Source organism: Falco cherrug, chromosome 10 (assembly GCF_023634085.1).
Source record: "Falco cherrug isolate bFalChe1 chromosome 10, bFalChe1.pri, whole genome shotgun sequence".
NCBI lineage: Eukaryota > Metazoa > Chordata > Aves > Falconiformes > Falconidae > Falco > Falco cherrug.
This window is the reverse complement of record NC_073706.1, coordinates 26,578,803-26,604,992: the sequence shown is the minus strand read 5'-3', so window position 1 is coordinate 26,604,992 and position 26,190 is coordinate 26,578,803. Positions and strand designations below refer to the sequence as shown.

At 42.7% G+C, this 26,190-nt stretch overlaps 1 protein-coding gene across 3 annotated transcripts in view; it reads right to left on the bottom strand.

Moving 5' to 3' along the window:
• KIAA1549L (KIAA1549 like) overlaps positions 1-26,190 on the bottom strand; it is a 137,378-nt gene that overhangs the window by 63,135 nt on the left and 48,053 nt on the right. For 2 of the 3 annotated variants that reach the window (XR_003561508.2, XM_027810442.2), the window contains exons 1-7: positions 12,520-15,568; positions 11,029-11,141; positions 9,826-10,045; positions 8,673-8,806; positions 6,109-6,271; positions 2,842-2,901; positions 1,112-1,263 (exon numbers count right to left, since the gene is read on the bottom strand). Coding sequence is in view for 2 of the 3 variants with exons in the window: in XM_027810442.2 (XP_027666243.2) it covers positions 1,112-1,263; positions 2,842-2,901; positions 6,109-6,271; positions 8,673-8,806; positions 9,826-10,045; positions 11,029-11,141; positions 12,520-15,562 (3,885 nt within the window). In the remaining variant the exon portion in view is untranslated. Of the gene's footprint in view, positions 1-1,111; positions 1,264-2,841; positions 2,902-6,108; positions 6,272-8,672; positions 8,807-9,825; positions 10,046-11,028; positions 11,142-12,519; positions 15,569-15,897; positions 16,231-26,190 lie in introns of those variants that run through there. The other variant, XM_055722950.1, reaches the window with a different exon arrangement.

The following is a 26,190-nucleotide window of genomic DNA, read 5'->3' as shown; positions in this document are numbered from 1 at the left end:
TGCATATTGCAGTTGACAAAGCCACTCACATTTTACTTCTATACTCATTGCCTTTTATTCCAGCCTGACAGTAGAGAACCATGCTTTCACCATTTTATTCTGCAGAACACCAGCAGAATTTTTACACTGTACCTCTGTCTTTGCTGAGATTAGAGGAACCGTGAAACACCTCTAATGATGAGGGAAAAGGAGTTTTGTGATTCCTCTTCACTGTGTTGTGGACTAAAATATGTCATGCTTCCATGGAAAGTTTCACAAAGGTTCAGACTTTTGGCAAATAAAAACGGGTTTCTCCTTCTACATTCTTTCAGTGGGAGAACACACAGAATTGTGGGCAAATGAGAAAAGCAGTAATTTCTTTTTATCTCTTTCAACAAGCAGTTCTTGAAAAATATCATGTAATTAAAAAACCAATCTTGTCATGCAATTTTTGAAGACAGATCCTCTTTGAATCTCCCACAACTAGCACCAATTGGATAAATTAGTGAGAAAACAAAATATGATTATTTCAAAATACTGAATGGGAAATGTTGCTAAATAAGAGAGATGATTAATAAATTACTCTGAAATTCCTTCTTCTCTAGAAGAAATCTGCTATTCATAATGTAATCTGTGGCCACATGATTTGATGACTAACCCCGTACAAAGACTGCTTCATACTTCTTTTTTCTTTTCTCAAAAACAAAAAAAAAAAGAATAAAGAAGTTCTAGATTTATCAAGTTACCGAGGTCAGGGAGACATAGGACATAATTTTTTTTTTAAATGAACAAACCCCCACAACTCTTCGTTATGCTGAATACAAGACTTTATGCTAAAATACGTACTTTGTACCAATCCTCACAGCAACCAAAGAGAAAATATTTATTAACACCGATTAACTAATGACAATTTCTAGAAGATGAGAGGCGTGCAAACACGTCTGACTGCAGCAAAAGAAACCCATTAGTAATGCCATGCGTTTTGCACTCACTGCTTTGAAATTCATGGAAAGAGAGGAAATCTCAACCCAGTTTCAGCTTTCTTTTCTTAATACAAAAATCACATGGAGACATGCAAACAAAACCCGTTTTTCAACACACATCTAGGTACAACCAATGTTGCATTGACCACCTGCACAGTGTAGCTGCCCACAGTAGTGGCACGTTTGAATCGCCTTCCTTGCTGATGGGACATCATAAACAGCGGGGCCAGACGCTGCTCCATTAATCTTGCAAAGCTCTGGTTGTTCAATCCCAGTAATGCAATATCGACCCCTTGAATAACTGTGGGAATGGAGAAAATCACACATCAGTATATCTTACGCGGACAAATAAAGTAACATATGGTCTGCAGGACAGTTTGGGACAGGGATGTCATAACTCGCTTAGACAAAAAATAGCTGGACACTGTTACACCCCCTAAGTAATTTCCCTATGGGGATATAACGTGCTTCTGTTCCAGCCCCTGGACTGTTCTCAACGTTTATGACATTTCAGAGAACAAAATCCCCAAAAAATTTTTGGGCCTTCAGTTTACCAGAATGGCTCTGGGAAGCACCTAATCTATGATGTTCAATGTAAAAAGTAGTACATTAAAATCCATTTGAGAGCTGCCTGTCATGCTTGTCGTCCGATACTCCTGTTAACTAAACCACGGGTTTTCATCCAGCAGTTTTGAAACCTGAACTTAGGATTTTGTACAACTCATTTTTAAAAAAAATATCGTATCTTTGAAAGCACTGAAAACTGAATAAATATTTCCTAAGTATAAATGAATTTAAAATTAAAGAGATGCTGAATTTACATAAAGTTAAAAAAGTGATATAACATGCTAATTTAATTCATACATATGCATGATTTTTCAATGTTATTTCAAAAAATCTTTTGGGACGACCATGATATTTTTGAAAACTGTTTCCATTGCAATATCCATACTACTCCACTGCAGTAAGTGTGCAAGGGCACGAAATGGAGCATCAAGTTCACGAGATCCAAATGGGAAGAGCTGTAACACTCCCTTCAGAGGATCATAATCTCCACATAAACTTGTTTTTATCATCTCAAAATTATGAACAGATATAACAGGCTCCAAATCACACCAGCTTTTGGAAGCAGAGTGTAGAATTCAACCTGTTTCATGCCAGGCTCCTTTTCTCTTGCTCTCCCGAGCATTAAACAATTCCAGGCACAGACACAACGCACAGAAAGGCTTTGGCATCTCCTCACTTAAAGGTGTCGGGGTGGAAAGGGTCTCTTTCTTGCCCAGTTATCACTTGTAAAGTCAAAATGATTGTGAATGAGAGTTTGAGGCCAGTGAAATGACTTTGGTAAAACAAGTATTTTTAAGTCTAATAGCATTCTTTGCACCTTCTTCTCTACGAAGAGAGAGTTATGTGCTTAATGACTCAGGTGAAAGGTGCAAAAACTCCTGGACCCAGACAGTTGGCAAACTCCCTGGGTGTAACAGATCACCCTTCTTCCTGGGTTATGTCTACAAACCTCCTTTGATTTCAGATTTAAATCCAAGTCCCAGAGAGGGAATAATAATTAAAAAAAAAAAAAAAAAGCGTGCCTATTTGTGTTTTACAACTCTGAGAATATAATGCTGCTCTCGGAAGTGCTTAAACCTAAGTGTCATAAATTCTGAGGTGGGTGTTAGATGAAGGAGACATCTCTGTTCAAGATGACAAATCAGTTATGCCCAAGAGTAATTGTAAATACATTTGCCCAGTTGAATGCAGGAAGGTTCAGTGGGCATTTGCTTATTATTGTGCAAAATTACTGCACCAATGTGTTTATATAAACAAACACTAAAAATTATTGTCTGAAGTGCATGGAGGAGGGAAGGAGATTAAAAAGTACCTGTTATCACCCAGTAGTCTCTAGTTGACTCTGAGACATCAAGGTTTGGATACTCCAAAGCTTTAAAAATAAAAGTTGAAATTATGTCACAATATTCCAACATCCTACACATTATATGTTGCAAAACTGATTAACCAGACAGTGATAAATAAAATTTAACTATGCCCAGGAGGAGATCTAGAAGCATAATTTTCAGGGTTACAGTCTCTCTTCTGTCTGAAAAAGAACATCAAGTGTAAACAGTATGAGCATTGCTGCACAAAGTAGGACATACATCTTCTGTTGCCAGAATATTGGCTGGCACATTGTCTGGGGCAAACCCTAGGATTGCCCATTACTAAAAAATGATAGGTAATATGCAGGTGTCGATGTTATATACATTTCTGCTGCTTTCTCCCTGTGTATAATCCCCTGGGAAAAACAAGATGAGTTCTATGATGATTCTGTGATTTAACCCTTACTTAACTCAGACCACAATTTTAACGTAAAATGATATTAAAATAAACCAGGATCAGATTCCACCAGAGTGCAGTGCCACATGAATTACAAGCCAGACTAACGAAACTGTGAACACACCTTAGTGTGCGGTACTCTCGCCCTCTCACTCTGCACCATTGAAGGTATTGCTACCATATGTGTTTACATCTGTGAGAAACTGATGTTTGCTGTTTTCATGCCTTTTCTTAGCTCTTCCATCTCCAAAAGTGCATTAGGCTGTAAAGTGCAATATGCTGCTAATTCATTATACAGCTTAGCATTTTTTTCAATGGATTTATGCAATGTGGAAAGCATTCATCCTTGGAACTTAATTCAGAAAATATCCGTGCTTTGCACGTTGATACACGGCTATCAAATTACTTTGATTTTTAAACTCCAAAGTGGCTTGAAATAGTAAACACTGTAAAGGATCTGATGACGCACAGGAACTGCTTTTGAGGAGGGATTTCACAGCACATCCCAAGCTGTGCATTTCCACGGCAGACTGCAAAGGCTCTGGAGAAGCCGCTGGAGTCTACTGGGAAATAACACGCTTTGAGAAAAGCCTCAATATTGGTTTGATAAACTGAAACAACTACACTGCCACATGAATAAGCATCAAACACTCTTCAAAGTAAGTATTTTCACAAGACATGCTATCAGTCTAAAGCCATAAACACAACGGGCACATTACGTTCATGAGTTTGCAGTATACCTGCTGCACTGAGAATAAATCCAAGAACTCCAAAATGAAATATAAGCCATTAGCTGTTAAAGGAGCACTGGCTAAAGACTTTATTGGGTCAGTTCATCATGTGCAGGGATCAGCAGAGAACTGCGACACCGCACAAGACTCGTGCTGTGTGACAAAACGGTTTTCACGGCTCCTGACTACCAAGCATATGCCTGTATTGTCTTTGTGAGAAGCACCATAATCCTTTCCCTATGCAACAGGCCTATTTGGGAGGCCAAACACTGGAGCTGAACAGAGTCATCATCAAAACTTCCTCGGGCTTTCTCCTTGCGCTCCTGGATGCCCCATGAAGACAAGTCCTGCACACAGGGCGCTCTTCAGACAGGCTCACCTGCTAGCCACAAGAAGGAGCGAGCCCGTCTGATGATGAATGGTGTACACCCCTTTCTAGGTCCCCAAGCACACCCTTTGGCAACAGCTTCCCTCCACCTTTCCTTACCTCTGGAAAGACTCGATGGAAATGCAAGACTACCCTGAAACGTGTCTCTTACCCTGCAATGCAAAGTCCCATTCAGAAGCCCACTCAGCAGTGCAAGAACCCATCATCAGGCAGTTTCTTCTACTCATTTGCAAACATCCAGTTTAGGTAGGTAGCGCCTCAAGAACAATATACACCCCTCCCTTTTCACGGAATTGCACAATCACCAGTTAGCTGAGACTCCCAGCTGCCTCATGCTGGAGAATGACCACTTACCCCCCAGACAGCTCATTGTACAAGTAACTGATGAAGAATTGCACAAAATAATTACTCTGCTGTTGGGCTGTTTGCAAATAAAATGGACTGACAAAAAAAGGTAACTTCCGTTTTTCTGAGCGTTCGCTTTCCAGCAGCCTGGTTCTGCTTTTTCTTAGAATCAGAAAATGAACAAGCTCCTTAGTAATTTTACCTCAAGCTATGAACCCACTCAGCTCAGTGTTCTGACCATAAAGACATATTTGGTTCTACCCTTAAGTGCCCAATTATTTCAATACTTGTAAAACGAAAAATTACAAACTACTCCATCACTGGTTTAGCCTTATCAGTGAGTTTAATAGCTAGCAGAGACTTAACCACACCTTTACTGGTATTTGAGCACAGTATTTCAAAGTTAACAAGCGTCTCATGAAGATTCACACACAGTGAGATCAGCTGAAACCTGCCCTCCCTTAACCAGAGTCCCTTACTATGAACTGATGTGCCCAGCACGTCCCTGACTCCTCTCGCTTCCAGCAGGCATGATCTCCCCCAGCAAACGGATACCCCCACCTCTACAGCGAGCTTCATTTCACACACAGTTTAACAAGCAGATTAAACAGAAACCCCCATAATCAAATATCCTGTCCCTTTATTTGTTTCAGAGAAATCAGCATGCAGAGTCAGAGAGCACACTGGCCACACAGGCTGCCCACACACACAGCTTCCTCTAGCTCTCTGCACCTCTGACTCTTCAAAGCAATTGAAATGCAAGGAAATTATTGATACTTAAGTGCTTAGACCACATTTTAAACTAAGGATGAAGTTCATCAAATACACCAACAGCTTTCTAAACGGAGAAGCGTAGACAGAGCTCACGCATTACCTAAGCACAGCCTCAAAGCGTGCTACCCAGCCCTGCCCCTGCAGCAAGCCCCAGGGGCCGAGTCTCCCACTGAAGTACGGGGCTCTGATGAAGATGAACGTCATATGCTGTGCTAAGTTTTTCTGAAATGGAGAACCAGGGACATTCCATGTTTTGTTTTATATAAAACTGTAATATATTTTTTTGTTTGGAACCTGGCACAGGCTTTATTATTATTATTATTGTTGATGACAGCATATATGTGGTTTTCTTAATCATCTGCCACAGTTTCTAGCAGCCAAAGCAAACGCTGAACCCAGAACACCCGCCATAACTAATCCCCCTCTTTTTTTTTTTTATTTATTAACAGAACAATAGTTTAAAAAGTAGTCAGCAAAACCACCTACAACCTGTGAGCTTGATGACAAAGCTTATGGTGCTTGCAAAGCAAAAGCCTGGCACTGACTAATCTTAAGGCGCTGGGAAGCACGTACTTACATTCTGCAATGGTGAGGGGAGGGTAGGTTAGATAGAAACCCACCAGCTCAGCTGACAGCTGATTAAGAAGGTTGCTGGAAATAGTGCCATTGAGAGTTGTGCTTTGATTGTTCACTATGTAAAACAGAGTGACAGCTTGGGAGACATTGGAGGTGTTCAAAATCTGAAACAAAAGCAAAGAAATAATGTATAGTTATGTTTCAGCTCAGTTAAAAAAAACAAACAACAAAAAACAAACAAAAACAAACAAACAGAAAAAAAAAAAACCCAACCAAATCAGTGCAGACAAACCAGGAAATGTTAACTTGAACAATGGGTTAGATCCAGCTCGCTCAACAGGATTGTGTAAAACTACTTGCGTGATACTTTAATTCCTACTTTCACACATGCAGAGTTACTGGAGGACAGCAGCAGGCAGGAAAAGTGCAGTCCGGGCTGGAAATGCATCTCCCTGTTTTTATCCAGAAATGCAAGATGAGGGAGAGGATGCTTATCAGAAAAAACGTTCAGTGTTTGAGGCAGAGGAATTAGGCCTGTATGTCTTGCTCTCTTTGCTGCCTTCCTAGCGCAGTTATCTAAACCTACACCATTTCCATATGAAATAAAGGGATATCATGTCTCTTCCATTCCTAGCATCTTACAGTTTTCTGCTCTCCTCCCCATTTCAGCTCTATGCCAGTCTCTCCCTGAGCCCAAATCCAATGATGCATTTAAAGACCAATTCTGTTTAGTAAGTACTGGATCAGATGCTCAAACACTAGTTTCATGCAGGAAGCAGAGGGGCAAAGGCAGGGCAGGAACAGAAAAAAACCATGTTTTCACAGAAGACTCATGTCCTGGGATAAGAGGGTTATTTTTTTCACTGCTGATACTGTAGATAGGGCCAATAGCATTCAGCGTTCATTAATGTTATTTAAATACCCCATTTTTATGATTTGGATCACTACATAAAAACATGTAACATGGTATAATAAAAGCATCAGAAGAAGAGTTCAAGGTCCGACAAAGGTCTGCCTAGCCGACATCCACTTACAAATAGCCAGGAGCAGGTGGCTGGAGAGTGAGCACAGGGCAAGAGGAGGAAACTCTCCCCTGCATTGTAAGGTTAGCCCACAGCTATGGCCCAAGTAATAAATTTTATGCTTGGGTTTAAAAAGGGTCCATGACTTTTTATTCTATGTGTCTGGCCAATTGATTTTTGTAACTTCCATACTTTTGCTCCAGTTACATCCAGACACCTTCAAGTTTTTATTACCCACTCTCTGAAAGGATTCTCCTTTTTATTTAAACCTGAGTAGTTCTGTTATAGGAAAATCCAAATGATCACTCCTGATTCACTACACCACTCATGGTTGGAGAACCATGGTCGATTCCATTTCTTCTTGCATGGAAGCTGTTTCATGCCTTTCACCCATCTCGCTGCCCTTCCCTCTAATGCTGCAGTGCAGCAACACCTTTGCCGAATCAGCTCCATCTGCTCCAGACCTGTTCCTCAGTTTGGAATTACTCTAAAACCGTCATAGTGTCTTCTGTCTCACTTAGTCTCTTGCACGGTACTGGAATAATTTCAGAAAAATTTATCATGAAGATCGCACCCTTGAGCCTCTTACTTCCCAGTTTCTGTCTTGTCTCCTATCACTTCCTAGGTTGGCAATACCCACAAAAACTACCTTCTTTTAGGGTTCTTTACAAAAATCTCCTAGGTGCTTTGTGAGATCTGCCACTTCTGCCATGAGTGAATTAGCCACCATGAAGTTCCCCTCAGCATCGTGGGTCCAGCTATTGAAAAGCTTGATAATCGCTTTACCTGCTGCGGTTGGCCATCTCTTGCCATGTACTTCTCTCCCTTTCTGAGCTCCTCTAGTTTGAACACAAGCTCACAAGAAACAGTACCAAAGTAACTAAGCAGAGCTCTGATAACCAATTTTTTCCTTCTAGTAACCTACATACAAACTATTCCAAAGAGCACGAGTCCATATACAGATTTTTATCTTAAGTTGAACACATATCATATCACCCAAAGGATAATTTCTTTATCCCTGAAGGATGGCACAGAGCATAAGGGTGTTGGCCCACTATTACACATAAAGGTCTGCAAAAACCAAGCCCTTAACGGTGAATTTGGGTCTGCGAGTATGGAACTGGAATGCACAGGGGAAAAAAAGAAAAGAAATACATTCCATTAATTTAGATCTTATAAAACAGCTACGTATGTCACTACCTTTATACCTGAATAGCCTCACTGAAAACAACTAATGTGTCACAATAATAAAATATTCTTCCAGATTCATATTTTTACATATTTATTTTTATCTGAACTTCACTTAAATCATTTAGCTGCAAACAGTAAAACTCAAATTCATGAAAATAACAGTAACCGTCTTCTGTAATTCATGCATTTATAAGTTTTCCTGCAATACATAAAACAATCTTTCAAATGAAAGCATAAACTCACTCCCATAGTGGCTATCAAAGGCCTTATGTTTAAATACAAGCACACACATAGCGAAAAAATAACGCAGAGAGTTTGGCAACAGGCAGTGCCAGACCACACAACATGGTACCTGAACTGTTAAGTTGTTGCTGGTGTTTAAGACCTTTCTTTCAGCATCCTGAAATGCTCTCTGTAACCGCTGCTCCATGGTCTGAACAAATTTGCATGACTGTATATTGTCTGTTTGACCCACAAACTGCAGCTCTGGAAAAGGAATAAAATCTATTTGTATGTGGGCAAAATATTCTTGGTGGCATAACTCCTGTAATACCTGACAGCAAAACAATCAAGTCACAAATTAAGCAGGTGACGATAACGTCACATAGGATCGGTTTATGTCATTCAAGCACTGTGCTAAACTAGCCTTAATTAAGACAAAAATGTAAGAATTACATTGCGTTATTAGAGCTGGTAGCCTTCACAAACAAATGGAGATTGTTTCAACAGTGACATATAAGATGGTAAGACCAGTTCAATGTACCTATACTTACTCAGAGCCAGACAGTGAGTGAAATCATTCCAAAACACAGGTTATACTCTTAAATCTTGCAGGTCATTTGTTCTTGCAAGACATAATCAATCATAATATTGATTCTCATTCTGTTTGAGCTAGGAAAAAATGTACTTAACTAGGTAATTGCACTAAGTATGTGTATATAAACATGTAAACACGCACATAAGAAATCTTTTTACAATCGGATATGTTGTTTTACAGCACACTCTGCCCTTTTGTACCTTACACTGTTCTGCTGCACTGCACCTGCTCTGCCCTGATGCTTGCTACAGTACAGAAGGGTTAAACAGTGAGCCTGGGTCAGACAGCTGGGACCCTGGTCAAATCCAATGGGTTCAGACAGAAAAATCTGTGTGTGTAGATAGATATATATTTATATCATATAGTCATGTTTCTCATCTGACTGTTCTCAAAAGAGACACACGTGTTACTGCACAACCTGTCCATTAAAGTCTATTCAACAGACCACCAATTCTTAGTCAAGCATACTGCCGTGACATCCCTAACACAACGCCACTTCATTTCACAACAGGGCAGCAGAGGTGACAGCAGAGCATCACAAAGGGCAGAGATGCACAACACAGCATCTGTCCTGCCTGTGCCGGGAGCATCAACATGGGAGGCAGGATGGCAAGAGGGAGGAGGAGAATCATCCCTGTGCACTGAACTGTTAACACACAACCCTGGGCACGGGCAGGACCTCGCTCACCTGTTTTCAGCTGGAAGTGGTATGCAGGAAGGGGCTTCCATGGCAAGGCCAGGGCTACCACGGACTGGAGATGTGGTACGTGCTGCTTTATGTCTGCTGTGGCGTTGCTAATGCCATATGCAAGAAGCCTTTCAATCACAGCAGCGGGCATAAAAACCAGTCTCCCCCGTGTAACGTAGTAACCAACTGTTAAGTTACTTGATTGCTCCAGGACTTCGACCTAAAACACAAAAGGACATGATTTTTTTTTTTCCCCTCCAGTTCAACCACTATTTGATAGGACTTCTCATCCTGAACATGCCCCTCTTGCAGGGTTTTTTATGCTGTAATTTCCTATAAACCTTACAGGAACAGTTAGTGTCAGACCAGACACATGGTATTAGCAGAATTGCTCAGAGCTTTGGACCCGATCCATGCAGCGCGTGCTCCAAACTGAAACATTGCAGTCTTGCTACGACAGCTCACACACCCCTAATTTAGGCTGGGGCTTCATTCATGTATAGATACTGGGACATTTTACTTATGAATATACTAACTTAGGAGTAAACTCATAACAGCCTTGGACTCAGCACAAACTCCTGCCTAAGTGTCCGGGAACCTGCATTGCAGAGCAGAGTGCTCCAGCAACCCACCTCAGTCTGTTCTTACACGCAGCTATGCAGAGGTTCATGCAATTCAGCTGCAAAGTGATGAACACTTCACCCTCGTTTATTTTCAATAAAATGTGTTTTCTCCCTGCTCAGGAATTTTGTCCCTGTGGAATTGCACTTGTCAGGTACTGGGTTTTCAAACCAGTGAGTGGACTGACAGTAATGACACCCCCTTTACCAGCCCTGCTCTTGCAGTTGATCCAGGCTGAGCTCAGCAGCGCTTGGCTGACTGTGAACCGGAGTCATTCCCGAGCTGCAGGGGGAGGAAGAAAGTGTTGTTGTCATAGTCGTTTCGGGGAACATACCAAAAATAAGTTTGCATTTCTCTCTTCGATTTTATCAGGTAAAGTGGTAAAAGCTTTGGAGCAGTCCTTATATTTTTAGACCCCCGGAGTGGGTGCCACCTGTGCCTGCTTTCTATAGGAAAAGCTTGGCGCTCCCCTCCAAGAGGCTTCCTGCATCCAGAACCACCCCTGAAGCTGCAGCCCGCTGGGATTCTCTTGGTGGGAGAGCTGTGTCCGTGAGATCACGCAGGTGAGCCCAGCACGCTTACCTGAGCGCTGACGTTTTGGTTGAAAGCTTGTCTCAGCACTTGGTTGAGTCCTTTTCTCACGCTCTCCTTGAAGGAATTGCTGATCAGCATCCTCCTGGTGTTCAGAAACAGAACTGTGGAACAACAAAAGCCATGTGTTGGCTGGAGACATTACCATGCCACTGTTTGCTGGTTTTAATTGTTTTATGTTGGGCTAGCTGGGTGGAGATAAAGCAGCTAGAATCTGCAGCAGCTCCAAAGGCAGCAAGAACTGCAGCGGCTCAGCAGCGGGCCCAGTTCCCTGTTCATCCCATGGCAATAGCCTGTTGGTTTCAGAGTCGAACAAATGCAATTTCTTTAGCAACAGCAAGGCTTTGCCACGCTGTCTTTCCAAGCAAGGTACGAGGCCACTCAATTGCCTGCAGACAGACCAGTGCCGCTCAGGGGACTGAGTTGGTGCCACACAGGCATGACTACGTAAAGGACGTGCACTTCATACCTTCACGGCCAGAGCTAAACAAAGAAATGTGTTACTCCACTGCTACATTTATTTTCCTTTTAGGAAGTGTCTGTAACAGTGTCTTTATTAACGTTGTCACCAGCCTTTTCTTTTTCTCTTATAATTTGCAGAAAGGGTTTTATAGTTGCGCTTAAGTACTTTCTATCATATACTGTATATAAGCTACTTCTATCTTTAGAAACAGGCGTTGTACTCATCATGCTACTGATGTAGATATTCAGCAGCTACTAAAGATACATTAGGTCCAAAAGCTGCTTAGTTCAATGTCCCCAGTATCATTCAGGTCTACACAAGGTCATAAACTCTTTTTTTGTAGCTGTTCTTTGCTGCAATCTCCAAGAGAGACACATCTTCTGGTGGTGGGCTGTGCAACTGTAAGGTGGCCGCAGGAAGCCAGGGCAAGGAGCCTCTCCAGACCCCTCCCATTCAGAGCTCCTGCAGTAAGGAAAAGCTGTCTGTGAAACAACAGAGACAGAAGTGGTACTGTTCACATCGAGAGCTCAAAATCCTCCCATTCTGAAGTGCACAACTCTAATACTAAACATTATTTTCAAATGAAGCTTTATTGCTAGAATTAAGTATTCATATGTAAACGGGGCCAGAGACCGAGGCAGGTTACTGCACCATCTCCTCCAGCGGCACAGCCTCCTTACTGCAAAGCAGAGACCAAACCATCGTGTCACACAGGGATGTCCACCCACATAGGTGGCTCTGCTAGATCCCCGCCGTCACCCACCCAACTTCAGAGCACCTGATCTCACCCCTTCATTTGACACATCCACTGTACAACCCAAGCTAAAAATAAAGGCAGTGCCATCCCTATCTAGCAACCCCGCTTCTATCTGCATGGTTTGTAAGCGCAGCCACCTCGTCCCCAGATAAACCACTAATGCCCCCATGCTCTCTGACACTGCGGTGTATTTCCCACTTGTCACCAGTTGCCCCAGGTAGACAAGCGAGGTCCTGTCAGCAAATTCAGTGGCCCCACATACCTGTTTTAACCATAAGGTTCCTGGAGAGCCGGCAATCCAGGGGCGGAGCTGCCGTCATGTTAGCGAAAGCGGCTGCTGCCGTGGTGTCGGGAGGAGCGGAGGTGTTTTCCACGGGAGTAGAGGGAAGCCTAGTTGTTTTCGCTGATGCTGTAATAGATGTCAAAGCTGCTGTAATTGTCAGTGGATAGGGGGTTGATGTTTTGGTGATTTCTGAGCTTGGGAACTTCTGGGTGTCAGTTACTGGTGTTTCTATCTGCCTTGGTACATGTGCTGTGGGTGCAAGCATGGAAGCTGTGACCGTGGTGCTTTTAGGGGTGATGAGCATAGCTGTCATGTCCACATGTGAGGCAGTTGCGTTTCTTGTTGCAAAAGGAAAATCTGTGTGTGTCCCTACTGAGCTTGGGTCCGATGTCAATTTGGTGGCAGTGTTATTTTTTGTTAGTGTCGGTATCGGTGTGCTTAAAGCCATCACAGATGGCAAAGGTGTGTTTTCAGTGCCTAGAGAAAAGAAGGAAGAAGCTGGCACTGGTGAAGCTGGAGATGATTTTCTTGTTAGTGGTTTTGCTTCTGAAGTTCCTACTGTAGGTATTGCACCAGAAGATACTCCAGATAACACTGTAATGACAGAATGGGTAAAGTTGGTTGTTGACAAAAAAGGAGAAGTTAGTTGTGTTGGTGATGCATGGACAGCAGTTATGATGACTGACTGCAGAGCACTGGTGGTAGGGGTTTGCAATGGGATGCCCTTGGTAGCTTTATTAGATATATTACTGGGAACTAGACTATGCCTTGTAGCACTCACGTTCCACTCCGCCACACTAAATGTAGCTGGATTTTTATCAGCCATAACCAAATAACCCGAGGATTCTAATTGGTTATCTGCAAATTCTGGCAAATTGCCAGAACCGATGTCTTCTTCTGTAATAAAGCTATGCAGGGAAGTTGAGCTAGGAGGCTTGGTGGCAGGAGAGGGGGACTCGGGTGGCAGTACGCTGTGGATGGCACTGCTTTCATTGCTGGCCGGAAGAACCAAGTTGTCAGCGAGCTGAAAAGCCAGTGTTGGTGGTGTGCCTACTTTAATGACAAAGTCCTTAATCTTTCCAGCATCAGTTTGTGATTCTAGAGAGCTAGGGAAAGCACCTGTATCATTAACAGAAAGCACATGTAAATGGAGAGGTGCTTCATAGCGGATACTGATGTGAACATCCCCAACAGTGAAGACATTAGCCATGTTTTCAGATGTGCTCCCATGGTTTTTTTGCAGGGGGTCAAGTACCAAAGTGGTAGCAAGGGATGAATACCGAATGGGAGATGTTTTCAGTGCAAATGCACCTACATCAGATTCTAGAAAACTATTCAACTCTGTTCCATCAAAGGGTGGATTCAAAACGTTTTGCCTAGAGTTTGCAGATATATAGTTTGCTGAAGGAGTGGAGAAGGGTGGCTGCTTATCTGTATTAACTTTCTTTTGCAGACTTGAAACTACTGAGTATGGTGCATGGTGCTCAGTTTCCAATGGAGAATTACTTGGAGGAACTTCTCTTATTGCCGTTTTGACTGAAGATTTTACTGAAGGAACACTAACGCCAGCTGAAGACAGCAGTGCTGTATTAGTCCATGTAGAAGCCAAAGCTGTGACTTCAGGAGAGCTGACAGGACCTAATTTGCTTTTTGAATCAGCATTTGAAATCCCAGAAAAGCTGGAGCTGTGGCTGTCCATTACTGTTGTCATGGAAACAAGTGATGGCAGCGTACCCCACACTGAAGGCAAGAGCGAGGTGAGCGGCTTTCTATGAACAGAATGTAATGTCTGGTTAGAGGTAGAATGATTTAAAGCTCTTGGAGGTGAATATTGTGCATGTGTAGTCACAACAGTGGGTGCCCTCACATTCCTGTCTTCATTTGCAGTTACATCTGGACTTTCTGCACCTTCAGGTGGAAGATATGCAGTCACTGCAGCTAGATCAGAACTAGTCCTGGCTGTTTCCAAAACAGTGCCTGGTATCTTTGATTCTTTGGGGAGTTTACTGGTTTGGATATCAGGAGAAACTTTTGAAAGCTGAGATCCATAACGCAGAACACTATTAGCGTTAAAGTTCACAGACATCTTTGCTGTCACCCCTCTTGTGAAAGGCTGTTGAGCTGTTCTTGCAATGGGAAAGCCATCCAAAGTTGGGACAGTACGTGCAGAAGCAGTTGGCAGCTGCATGCCATTTGTCTGATGAGCTCCATCGGTCAGGTCTCCTGCAGAAGTCTGACTCAGAGCCACCACAGAGGGATGCAAGGAAACAGTCAAAGGGATTTGCACAGTATCCTTATCGGCTGCTGCTGCACTGGGACCATCTGCGTGTGCTGGCCTAGTAAGGGAGTCATTTGTCTCAGTTAGCAAGGCAGACCTTGTGCTTGTCAAAGAGGAGCGTGTTGTATTTCTAAAGAGAAAATCTGTTTTGCTTCTAAGTGCTCGTACTGGCAGCGCTGCACTACGAGCGTGCTTTGCATCTGGACCAAGTGATTTTGCCAATGAAAGGGAAGATGTGCTCTCTGTCAAGCTGGAGACCTCAGCCAGGCTCTCAGAAGCTGATGACATGAAAGGTGCACTGGTAGAGCCTGTAGCGCAATTAGTCAGTGCTGTGGAAGACTGCAGATGACTCATTTGCATTATTAGATGTGGAGTACCCACAGGATGGAAGACTGATGTAGGAACCCCTGCTTTATCCTGAAAAACTGATGATGACAGAGGAGTGGTATCACTATTTCTGTCAGTCAACACTGCCTTAAATGGCTGACTGTTTGGTTTTACTCCAGTAGAAGATGCATTATACATACTGTCATTAGGAAACCGTGACAGGCTTCTGGAAGTTACTGGCAGGGAAGACTGGTATGTTTTTGACACAGGAATATCAGAGTGTACAGGCAAAGAAGAGGGCCTTTTTGAAGGAGATCCTTTTCCCACTGTTTCTGTGAAATGCACTGTTTTTGATCCAAACAGATTGAAAGGTGTGGTACCCATAAACAACTGGGGACCCTTTCCGTGATTCACCATACCGGAATGTACTACAGTGATCATACTTAGAGGACTATTTCTGCTTTCACTAACCTGCGAGCTGGCTGAATCTGTGTTGAAGAAACCTTCAGGATTTGCAGACAAAGGCACTTTGATGGGTAGTACAGCTGGTTTAGAAAATTTAATGGTATGAGGTGACTGAATTACCAATGAGGAGAATGATGGTGATGGAACAGCAGCAAACATGTCTGATCCTGATGTGCTTTCTTTTGAAATGGAGGGTGTTTCTAATGGTATTAGCTGAAATGGCACAGCTGTACTCAGATGTGATGGGGTAGTGGACAATGTGGCAAACATACCAAGTTGAGGCAAACCTGATATAGCAGCTGTTTCGTCTGCATCTTGAGATGATGACCTCAGAGGTGACTCGGCTGAAACTTCAGCGGGTTCCTGGGATGCACTGTTTCCACTGCCTTGATACAGGGTGGGTGACAGATGAGCTTGATCCAGAGTCCTCGTACGTGTGCCAGTCAGTGTTGTTTTTATCATCTGAAGCAAGTTTGCATTCTCCAAAGTCTGTCCCATAGAAATATCAGCTACAGAAGAAGTCTTAGTTTCTGTGGAAGGCCGTGTCGGTGATAGTATAGATCTCCAATTAGGAAAAGATCCTGTAGAAGGAGCAGCGCTGATATGCTGTTGCCTGATACCTGTGAAATAATAAATAAAATGAGTATATTCTTCCCCAGAAGGAAGAGGAGTTACTGTTGCAACAAATCACAACACAAAATGCATTATGTTTAGTAAAATCAGTGATTGTACTCAGAGGGCATAAAAATTCAGAGGCAGTTAAAAAAAAAAAAAAAAAAGCACAAAAACCAGTGAAAGGTACAACGTGATAGATTATAAATGCCCAAAGTTGTTTCATCTGACACAAGAATAAGGAAAGCTTCCTAGACCATACTATTTCAAAATACTGCTTTTAACTGGGATAGTTCAGCACACTAAAAAACACCTTCTCCAGCTTGGGACAATTCTTGAGGTTATCATGAGTCATCCCATGTCAAAATAATATGTGAGAAGATGGGTTTAGAAGCAGCACAGGAAGAGTATAGATTCTGACAACCAAGCTTCACTGACTTGGCATGCAGTCTGACATGGGAATAAAGTCAGCATTGGCTGGGTTCCTGTAGGATGCATCTGGAGGTGCTCATCTTGCCAGTTCTAATAATGTATGCAATTACAGACATAAAAGGGAGAAAATAAAACAGGGATGAACATGAGGAAAGGGGGGCAAGATCCAAACCAAATTAGGAAATTAAACTCCTTTTTTGATATGTGCAGATGTACAACACGTCATTTCAAACACCAGTTTACTCTACATTCAACACCATAATGTTCCTAGGCTTTATTTTCTCAAAATGATTACAGTTATTCTAAAATTGTAGCATGGGAAGTCTCATATTCTTACTAATTTAAAGATTAACAATCACTCAAGAGTAAAATTTAAGGGGGGTGGGGGGGTGGGGGCGTGTTACCCTCTGCTTCTCCCCTGCCCCCAAGACAATAGATCAAAACTCAGTACTGGCACTTGCTACTATGCCAAGTCGTGTCCCCTTGCATAGATAAGCAGAGGTACAATATGGAGCAAGTCCCTTCCCTCCAGCTGCGCTGCATCTGGATCAGACACAAAGGATGTCAAAAACTCCTCCATATCCTTACGAGTAACTCTGGGGTAACGGCATGGAAGATTAAGCAGGGGCAGACCTTGAGAGACATGGTTATAAAATGAGCTGGACATTAGTTCCAGCCACCAATGAACCCAAGGGTCAACAGAGCCAACAGCACCAGAGGGGATCAGCCCACGCGAAGAGGAGCCAGCAGCAGAACATCATACAGCACGAGAGAGGAAAATGGGTCACGCTGCACCTATTTAAAGCTAAGGTTCTTTCTTGCGATACCCTTGTGCTACACCACCCACCGTCCTTATGCACAGGCCAAAGCAAATGATTAGACTACTCCTTCAGGCTCCTGTGTGCATTCAACAGGAACGTGCTGGAATTACACTCAGCGTGGCATTTTCACTCTACAAAAAAAAACTCCACAAAACACCACAACACACATTCCCCCCCAAAAAAAACCAAGCAAACAAACCACAGATCTTCCTCTTTACCCCTGCATTCAAGAGCTTTATTAAGCCATGGTGAAGAATGGACATTGACGTCTTTCCTCCACTGAAATGCAAGAATGAATATAGAATCCAGAAGCAAATTGGTTTAGGGGAGCTGCTCCAGGATGGGTAACAGAACAGAGCACTTCCCTCCTAGCAACCAAAAAAGTCCCCAGACCTTCCACTTAACACAGACTAACCTGCACACTAGCATTGTGGAGAAAAGCCACGGTAAGCACACACAGGGCTACCTACAGCAAGGAGAGATGAGCAGGTTAAGGGGAAGCCCAATCAGCTTTTATGAAGCTGCACCAGAAGATCAGCAGGCTGGACAGGAGGTTGCAGGGTCCACCAGGGAACCTGGCCCACCAGGAGATGTTTGCAGCACAGAAGTAACACTGTTGTGTTTGCGCCGTGGCTGGTGATCTGTCGCTGGGGGACCAGAGAACTAAATGACTGGTGTGGCCCTTCTCTGATATTCTACATGCTCCACCAGTTCTTTTAGGTTTCCATATGCTGGGAGGCACACTGTGATTTAGACTCTTCTGATGGCTTCCCCTTGCCTGTTACAGACAGGCAGCTTTTTAACAGACGGTAGGAAAGAAGGAGACATGTATTTTGCTTAACTAGAATGGATTCAAACATATGCTTGAAATTAAGAACTAGATGATGTGCTTTGCAAAGTTGGGCCTTAGGCAACCTGCAATTTAAATTTCTGTGAGGTCATCTCAGCTGATGAAGGTGTCGTTACCTGATCTGTGACACCTCGAACTGTCTCATTTCACCTCTAAACTGAAAGCCCACACTGAAAAGTGAATGCAAAGCCTTCACATGGGATTTCTTCTAGCACTTAGTGACATGAGTCCTAAAGGGGAATTAAACAAGTCAATGTTTTCCTGCTTTCTAAAATAGCAAAGTCTGTCAACATCAATCCGCACACAGTCTGCACCATTCCTCATGCATTTCTTCACACTTTGGTTTAACGAGAATAATTACAGGCAGAGAGACAATATAAACCTGAAAAAAAGCATTGAATTGATGTTACCACATTTTGACAAGAAGGAAATCTCAAACAATGTAAATAAGATAAAACAGTGAATAAAAACGTCCTCTAACCACTGCTTGATTCTAGTCCTTCAGTTCTTGTTTCTTCCATTCCACACCAACTGGTAATTTTTCCGTTTACATCTATTAGTGAAGTAAAGCTCTTGAGTTACTGCAGGTTTACAAAAACTACACAACATTTTGCAATCGATATACAATGCTGGCGTTCCACTGCCGCAAATTTTCTTTCATTCTACCTTAATAGAAAGACACTGAATATCAGTATCCATTTCAAACTTCTGCCATTAAATTCAACATCGTGCTAGTAACTGGATGCAGTGTCCAAAAGGCGAAGTTATCTTGCCAATACATGGAGTTTAAACTGAAGTACGTACTTCTTGCTTGAGAATTGGTAGGACCATATCAACAACTACAGATCCTTACCAAATACTGTGCAAACCAAGACTGTATTACGTGGAAAAAGGGTGGACACAGGGAAATATTTCACTTCTACATCTACTAACAGCTGAACACACTTGATGAAACAAGACAATGAACTCCAATCAACATGAAATTAGCAATGAGAACTCCACCCCATGTGTATTGTGCAGAGCCACTGCTTGTACATAGCAGTAGCTCTTTGTCATGTCTCAGGATTACCTGTTTTCCTTTCATACTTCAGGCTATGGACTAATCGCCACCTTCAACAATCTCAAAACCCACTTAGCAGTAACCTAATTACAACTACCATTGATTAGGGATCTTTTTGTTTGCAATAATGAGGAATATTAATATGTTTCTCATCTCCAATACGCCACAGCAGGAAGTTAAAAATTGATCCAGTTGAGAGAATATCATAGCTTTATAACTTCTGAGAACTTCTGTGAACACCTGAAGGAGTAGCAGAGACCAGAGAGCACAGAGGTGATCAAAAGGAAGACCAACACCTCCCCTCACCCCCCCAATAAAGCAAAAGGGCTAGCGCATTAGCATAGGCACCCTGTGCCTGGGCAACAGTTGAAAGTGACGCACACATCTGAGTAACGTGTGACAGTAAAAAAGGATAATGAATATTGCACCTCTGGAGCAACAGGTCTCACTTACTGTCCAAATTCTGCCCTTGAGACACCACAGTTGCATGTTATTCTTCACACAGGTTTGATTATTTCTAGTGAGACAACTAGTCAGTAAGCAAATCTCCCCTGGAAATAAGTGGTGGCTAATGAGAACGCCTGTCTGTTTGCCATGCCCACAAGATCTGTATTTCATAGAATCACAGGAAGTCTCAAGTTGCAAGGGGCCCGTAAGAATCAAGTCCAAATCCCTGCTCCTCTCAGGACTCCCTAAAATAAATCATAGACTAAGAGCATCATCCAGATGCTCCTTGAACTCTGACAGGCTTGGTGCCACACCAACCACCTTCTCGGTGAAGACCCTTTCCTAACATCCAGTCTGAACATCCCCCGATGCAGCACCATCCCACTTCCTCCTGTCCTACCACTGGGCAGCACAGAGAGATGGGCATTATCCCCTCCGCTGCCCCCTGCCAGGAAGCTGCAGGCTGCAACGAGGTCACCTCTCAGCTTTCTCCAAGCTGGACAACCCAAGTGACCTCTGTCGCTCCTCCCAAGTCTTGCCCTTGAGGCCATTCACCACCTTTGCTGCCCTCCTCCGGACACGCTCCAACAGTCTCATGTCCTTCTTACATCGAGGTACTCCAAACTGCAGGCAGTACTCGAGCTGGGGCATATGAAATCAAATTGCGTATCTGTGCTGCTAGTATTTGAAACCACAGTCCTGTTTGCCTTACACCACAGCAAGGCAAAGATCTACAACGAGCAATGCGAGTGTTCAGCAGATGCCACAGCCTGCACCCTCCCATCTGCCCTGCCCGCCCACTGGCAGGCAACCAGCAAGAGCAGCCGCTGCAGGGAAGCCTGTAGGATGCAAACAGCAAAGCTCCTCTCAGAATAGATAAGTATCTGTTTGTTAACATCCTCACAAAATTAATTTAGCTCCAACCAAATAAAATTAAAAAAGAAAATAATAAAAAAAAAGTGCCACAATTGGGATTCAAACATTTCCCTCCACAAAAAGGCTAAAAAAATCCTCTGAGAGCCTCAACAGAATAACAGCCCGCAGCTCTCCCGAAGGGAACAGTGACTATACAGAGCTTCCCTTGCTGTCACGGCAGCAGAGAAATATTGTTCTGCCACTTCTGAGCCATTAAGAAATACCAACTCAAAGGTATCTTCAACAACAGAATTTTTTTTGTCTTGACTTCCATTTCATTACTCACAGAGCATCCGGATTAGTAACATTTAAGAGTGAAGATGATAAAGAGGACATTAGGAAATTTTATTGTATGATTGACCAAGACATCTTCCCATTATACATCAGGTTTATGTCTCATCATAACCTTCAGTATATTGAAGGCAGGATTTTGATTTTCACATTAACTTGCTTTAATTATTAATTTCTGAGACAATATGACTGAAAATAATTCCCAACTGCTATTAACTATTGTAAAGGCCAAGTTTTAAGAATACAATCGTATCTATATAAGAGCAGCTGTGGCCCTCTAAAGCACAGCAGATATCCAAACATTGAATTACGTAAGCAATCTGGATTTTATACAGGTTTAGATCAATAAGCCCCAAAGAAAAGCAATTCCCCAGTTAAAAAAAAAAAAAAAAAAAAAAAGAAGATCAGACTGTCAGTTAATTACAAACATGTATAAAAATAACAATCTACTTACAACATAAGTACTGTTGGGAGAGGCCATTTACCACTTTATCCCAGTCTACCCAGTAACAGACAGCGCTATCCCAGGGCTGCATCACCAGTTAAAAACAATACCACTATTATATCAAAAAATGCATATTTATTTTTTTCCTTCTCACACGTATGAAGTTTCCTGATGATTATTGTTTTACTATGAAAGCCTGAGTGATCAAAGGTCAGATATGACTGATATGGGATACGATAGGGAAATAGAGAAAACCTCTGTTGCACCAGTGGGAAAAGGCATTACCTTACTCACAGGGTCATGCAATTTACTTCTGTTGAAAAATATTAAGCCTACACAGTGTGATGATAGCATCAACATACATGTTATATAAGCTACTTCAGAGTTTCCTAAAATTTTATACTTTTTTTGTTCCTTAAGAGTTTACAATTGGAAAAATGGCACAAGGACTGCAGATTTCATGGGTCAAAGGGTATGAAATACGCTACCAATGAAAGACAAATATTCAGCAAAGCATTTACAAAAATACCTATGTAACATATCAAAATTTTGCTCTTTTTGACTGTGCAGAATGGCCAAACTTCATTGTGCCTTCATAATATCTGTTATTCCAGCCATACATCGACTACTACATCACTACCTACGCACCCCATACACCTCACTTTTGATACCATTCCACAAAGACACTTGTAGCTTAACTTCACACCTTTTGCATAACATTTAACCTGGGAGCGATTCATAGCCATATCCAAAAGCCTACCTACAAACGCCCGTCCTGAGCCCTGGCTGACGCCCGTTTCTGCAGCCAGGGTGGGGTGGGTTAGCCCCCAGAGGAACCTGCCCAGCGGGATGGGGATCACCAGGCTCAGCCAACGCGCTGGAAGGAGCATCCAAATCCATGCACTTCCAGCAGCTGCCAACACTGCTACTGTGGCAAGAACGGATGGTGGAGAGGTGGAGAAAACTGCTTCCTTGGGATAGCACTAACTTTCTCAAAAGAGTGAAGGTAAATAAACCAGCAAAATAAATCCCGTTCTGTGACCTCCTTGATAGCAGTTTCTTTCTGGAAAAAGTTTACAGTAGTACCATAAGATGATTTTCACATTTGTTTGGGTTGTAACTTTTCCCAAATCACCTACTGACTTCCCAAACCTGAGCTGCTTGAACTGGAGGATTAAACCGCAGATCTCAGCAGCACCTGAGGCTGCTCACATCCTAGCCTCCATTTACCTCTAACAGTCACCAGATCCAAGAGCCAGTCATTAAAAACAAGCACCACTTCCCACCAAAAAAAGCCCTCTTCCCAATGATCTTAGAAACCGATATCTGAAAACTATTATTTATTTTTCCTCATACCACCAGAATTTGGTTTAAATGAAACAGTTTTCCGGGGAGAAAAACGGTATGAGGAGATAGCATATTGCACAGTTTCCTTCATAACAAAAAGTTTGGACTTTATAATAGGAATATGTTTGGACACAACTTTCAGTCATTTTGATTGCACAACCATATTTTTGCTCACGTGAAAATCAAAGCAGCAACCTCTTCTGTTCGGAACATTTGTGCACCCTCCCCTCTCTCACAGACAGGCTTCCCTTTGGGTACCAAAGGGACACACCAGCAGCAAAGCTTTGCATTGAGGGCAACCTTTTAGCTACAAAATGAAAATACGTGTTGCCATGAAAATGTACTTCTCTCCGTTGTCAGCATGCCCTGCCTTTGTTGTTTACCCAGCCCAAAAGTAAGCTGGCAGGGAGTCAGGAGAGCAGAGCAGAGCCCAGCCTGCAAATGCTTCCTGGCTGTCATCAATCCTGCTTCAGGAACCGACAGGCTGGTGTGACTGGTACCAAGTGCCAGCCTTGCCTGGGGGTGAAACGTGTCTCCTTCGCCACACAGGCGGCTCTGCCGGGATGCTTTAATTGCGTCCAGCAAGTGGGGATGGAGGCGAAGAGCAATATAAGAGACAATAGATTAGCCAGGGTGAAATAGCATGCTCCTGTCAAGGAAACAATTCTGTCACCGGCAATTCCAGCTGCATCATCTGCACGTTGTATTCACAGAGCAGATGTTCAGCTGGATCATTAGGAAACGCAGGAAAGAAGAGTATGGCAGAGGAGGATTTTTGCACCACGCAGTGTCGCAGGATAATTACACATGATCATACAGAAACCCAAACGTGCTATGGGGGTTCTTGTCCTTGCTCCTGTTGTACCTGTACCTGTTACAATTTCTGCTAGAGTTTGAGTATTCACAGAATTTGATTGAATTAAATATGTACTTTTATATTATTTTACTTTTTATTGCTTATTTAGCACCGCTTTTGGGATCAATGCTGTTGCGAGCCTGACAGCCTGCTTTAGCATGCTGCTTATCTACTTCTCTGCAAACACACATTTATACAAACTCTTGTAGAGGAATTTTGTTTGTTGAGGGAAGTTTATATAGACACTGCTAGCATGAGAATAAATGATCTAATGAACTATGCAGCAAAAAATGTCAAGGTCATTTGGGAAAGTGCAATACCAAAGCTGCCAGTTCTCATGATTTTACCTTGAGTATTGCAATATTTGAGAAGCTCTTTTATAGGAAAAACAAAAAAACAACAACAAAAAAAGCCAAACCCAAAACACAACCAAATGAAAAAAACCCCATCACTTAAGTGAAACAGACTGTATTAGTATTTCAACTTTCATTCTTTACATAAAAATTCTGAATTCTTGTGACTGCGGGATAAAAGAAAACTAAAACATTTTAAACTCTCACGATTTTTAAGCAAATCATATTTTTAGGGGACTGACCTTCCCATCCCCACCCCCTGAGCCAGGACAGACTGTAAGGATGGTAAAAATTCTGAATAAGCATGAGAAGAGTTTTGGGGCCAAATTCTGATTTACTGAGATTATTTGGGTGTTAGGCAGCAAAGTACAGGAAACATGGACTCTGCTTAGTATTTTCGCTAGTACTTACAAGTCAACGATCACACAGCTTTCTTATTATATGCAATAAAAATGTATTTTACCAACTGCAAGATACTCAAACTCTGAAAGCTTTATTATGACTCCCCCTGCAAAATCAAATACAAAAGGAGACTGAAGAGAATTCCTGCTAAAAGCCATGTAGATTATTCTACCCCCAAAAAAATTACCATCTCTAGAACTTCTTTTTAAGAAACGATAGTGCTTTCAAAAGGTTGAACTGTGCACCAAATTGCATAATACAATATATTTTGACATGCTGTTTGGGTAATTGTGAATGTTCCCCTGAGCCAAAAAGCTTTCTGCTCACCAAACCAAGCCCATCTTCAAGGGAATCTTTTTTGCACGAGTGGAGAAGACCCTCTGGACTCTGCTCTGTCAGTGTCAGGACGAAGGCTCATTCAATCCACTGCAGCGGTGGCAGCTTCTGCCACTCTACCCGACACTCCGCTGCCCCACCTCGGGGCTTCAGCAGGCATCCACGCTAGGACACCAAAACCCGGACACACTGGCGCAGATTCCTCTGGAGCTGCAGGTGTGAGAGCCTCCAGCAGACCGCTAGGAAGAAGCAGGCGGGTGGCACGAGCATCTTCAGCCACTGCTACTGTTAATGGAGCACGTGAGTGTTACTCCTCTGAGTGCTGCTCATTTTGCAGATGAGCACAAATAGGAGCAGCGTGTTGGGATTACTGGATGTTATAGACCAAGACAGTCTCAGAGAAGAAAATGAAACCCAAGAATTGCGGATTATCACACTATCGACTCTACCCGACACATATACGTACCAGAGGCATCAGCTGTGAAGGGGTACATTATGCGACTGCAACCAAGCAGAGTGCAACGCAAATGCCTGACGCCATGTCCAGACAACCCTAAGCTGCTTCATTTCAACTTTTTTTATCCATCTCAGAGCTTTGACGTTACAGTTACTAGATGCAACACACATGCAAGCGCCAAGGCCAGGGAGGACGAGCCCTGTTTCCCAGTGACAATTTCAGGCCAAGACATGAAGGGCAGGCAGGGAGGCTGTGCCCTGGGTACCCCCATGCTTGTCCTGGAGGACACAGAGGCAGACCCTCTTTGGGGTCTGTCCCAGCAAGACAACGAGGAGAGAAGTTAATTCTTTCCAATGAGACATACAGCCTCCGAGGTGCCACATATACAGGATCAATACAAGGACAGAGGTTTCCACAATGTCTTTTGCTACTTTCATGCTCTTTCCACTGCCTGTGGCCTCTGGCTGTAATGAAGGATAAAGAGGTGAAGACCAGGAAAGGGATGTAGGTCACGCACAGAAGCATCCTGCTTTCTCTGTCTGCACAGCATTCAGTACTGATGCTTTTAAAGTATGAAAGTCACCGATTTATTTTTTTTTTAAATTAAATTAAATCTTATTGAGTTTTAGATTAGAAAAATTTCTGGTCACACTGAGGAGAGTGTCTGAAAAGACCACTCCACATTTCAAGTAAGTGTAAATAACATGTTTTTTTAAAAATGCAACAAAACAATCATCAAGTCCGAATTCTGTTCTTTCTTCAAGATTTGCACCAAATAACCAGGGTTTATCCATCCTGGTACACGATGCAATTTCTGAATCCAAAAAAGCAAAGTCTATTACTTGGCCCTAGAAGGCATGAAGGTTAAATCAGTGAATGTATGAGATCCACTACCATGAACAAGCTAATAGACAAATATAGAGTTGAAATGTGCACATCCTTCTTCACAGGGGACT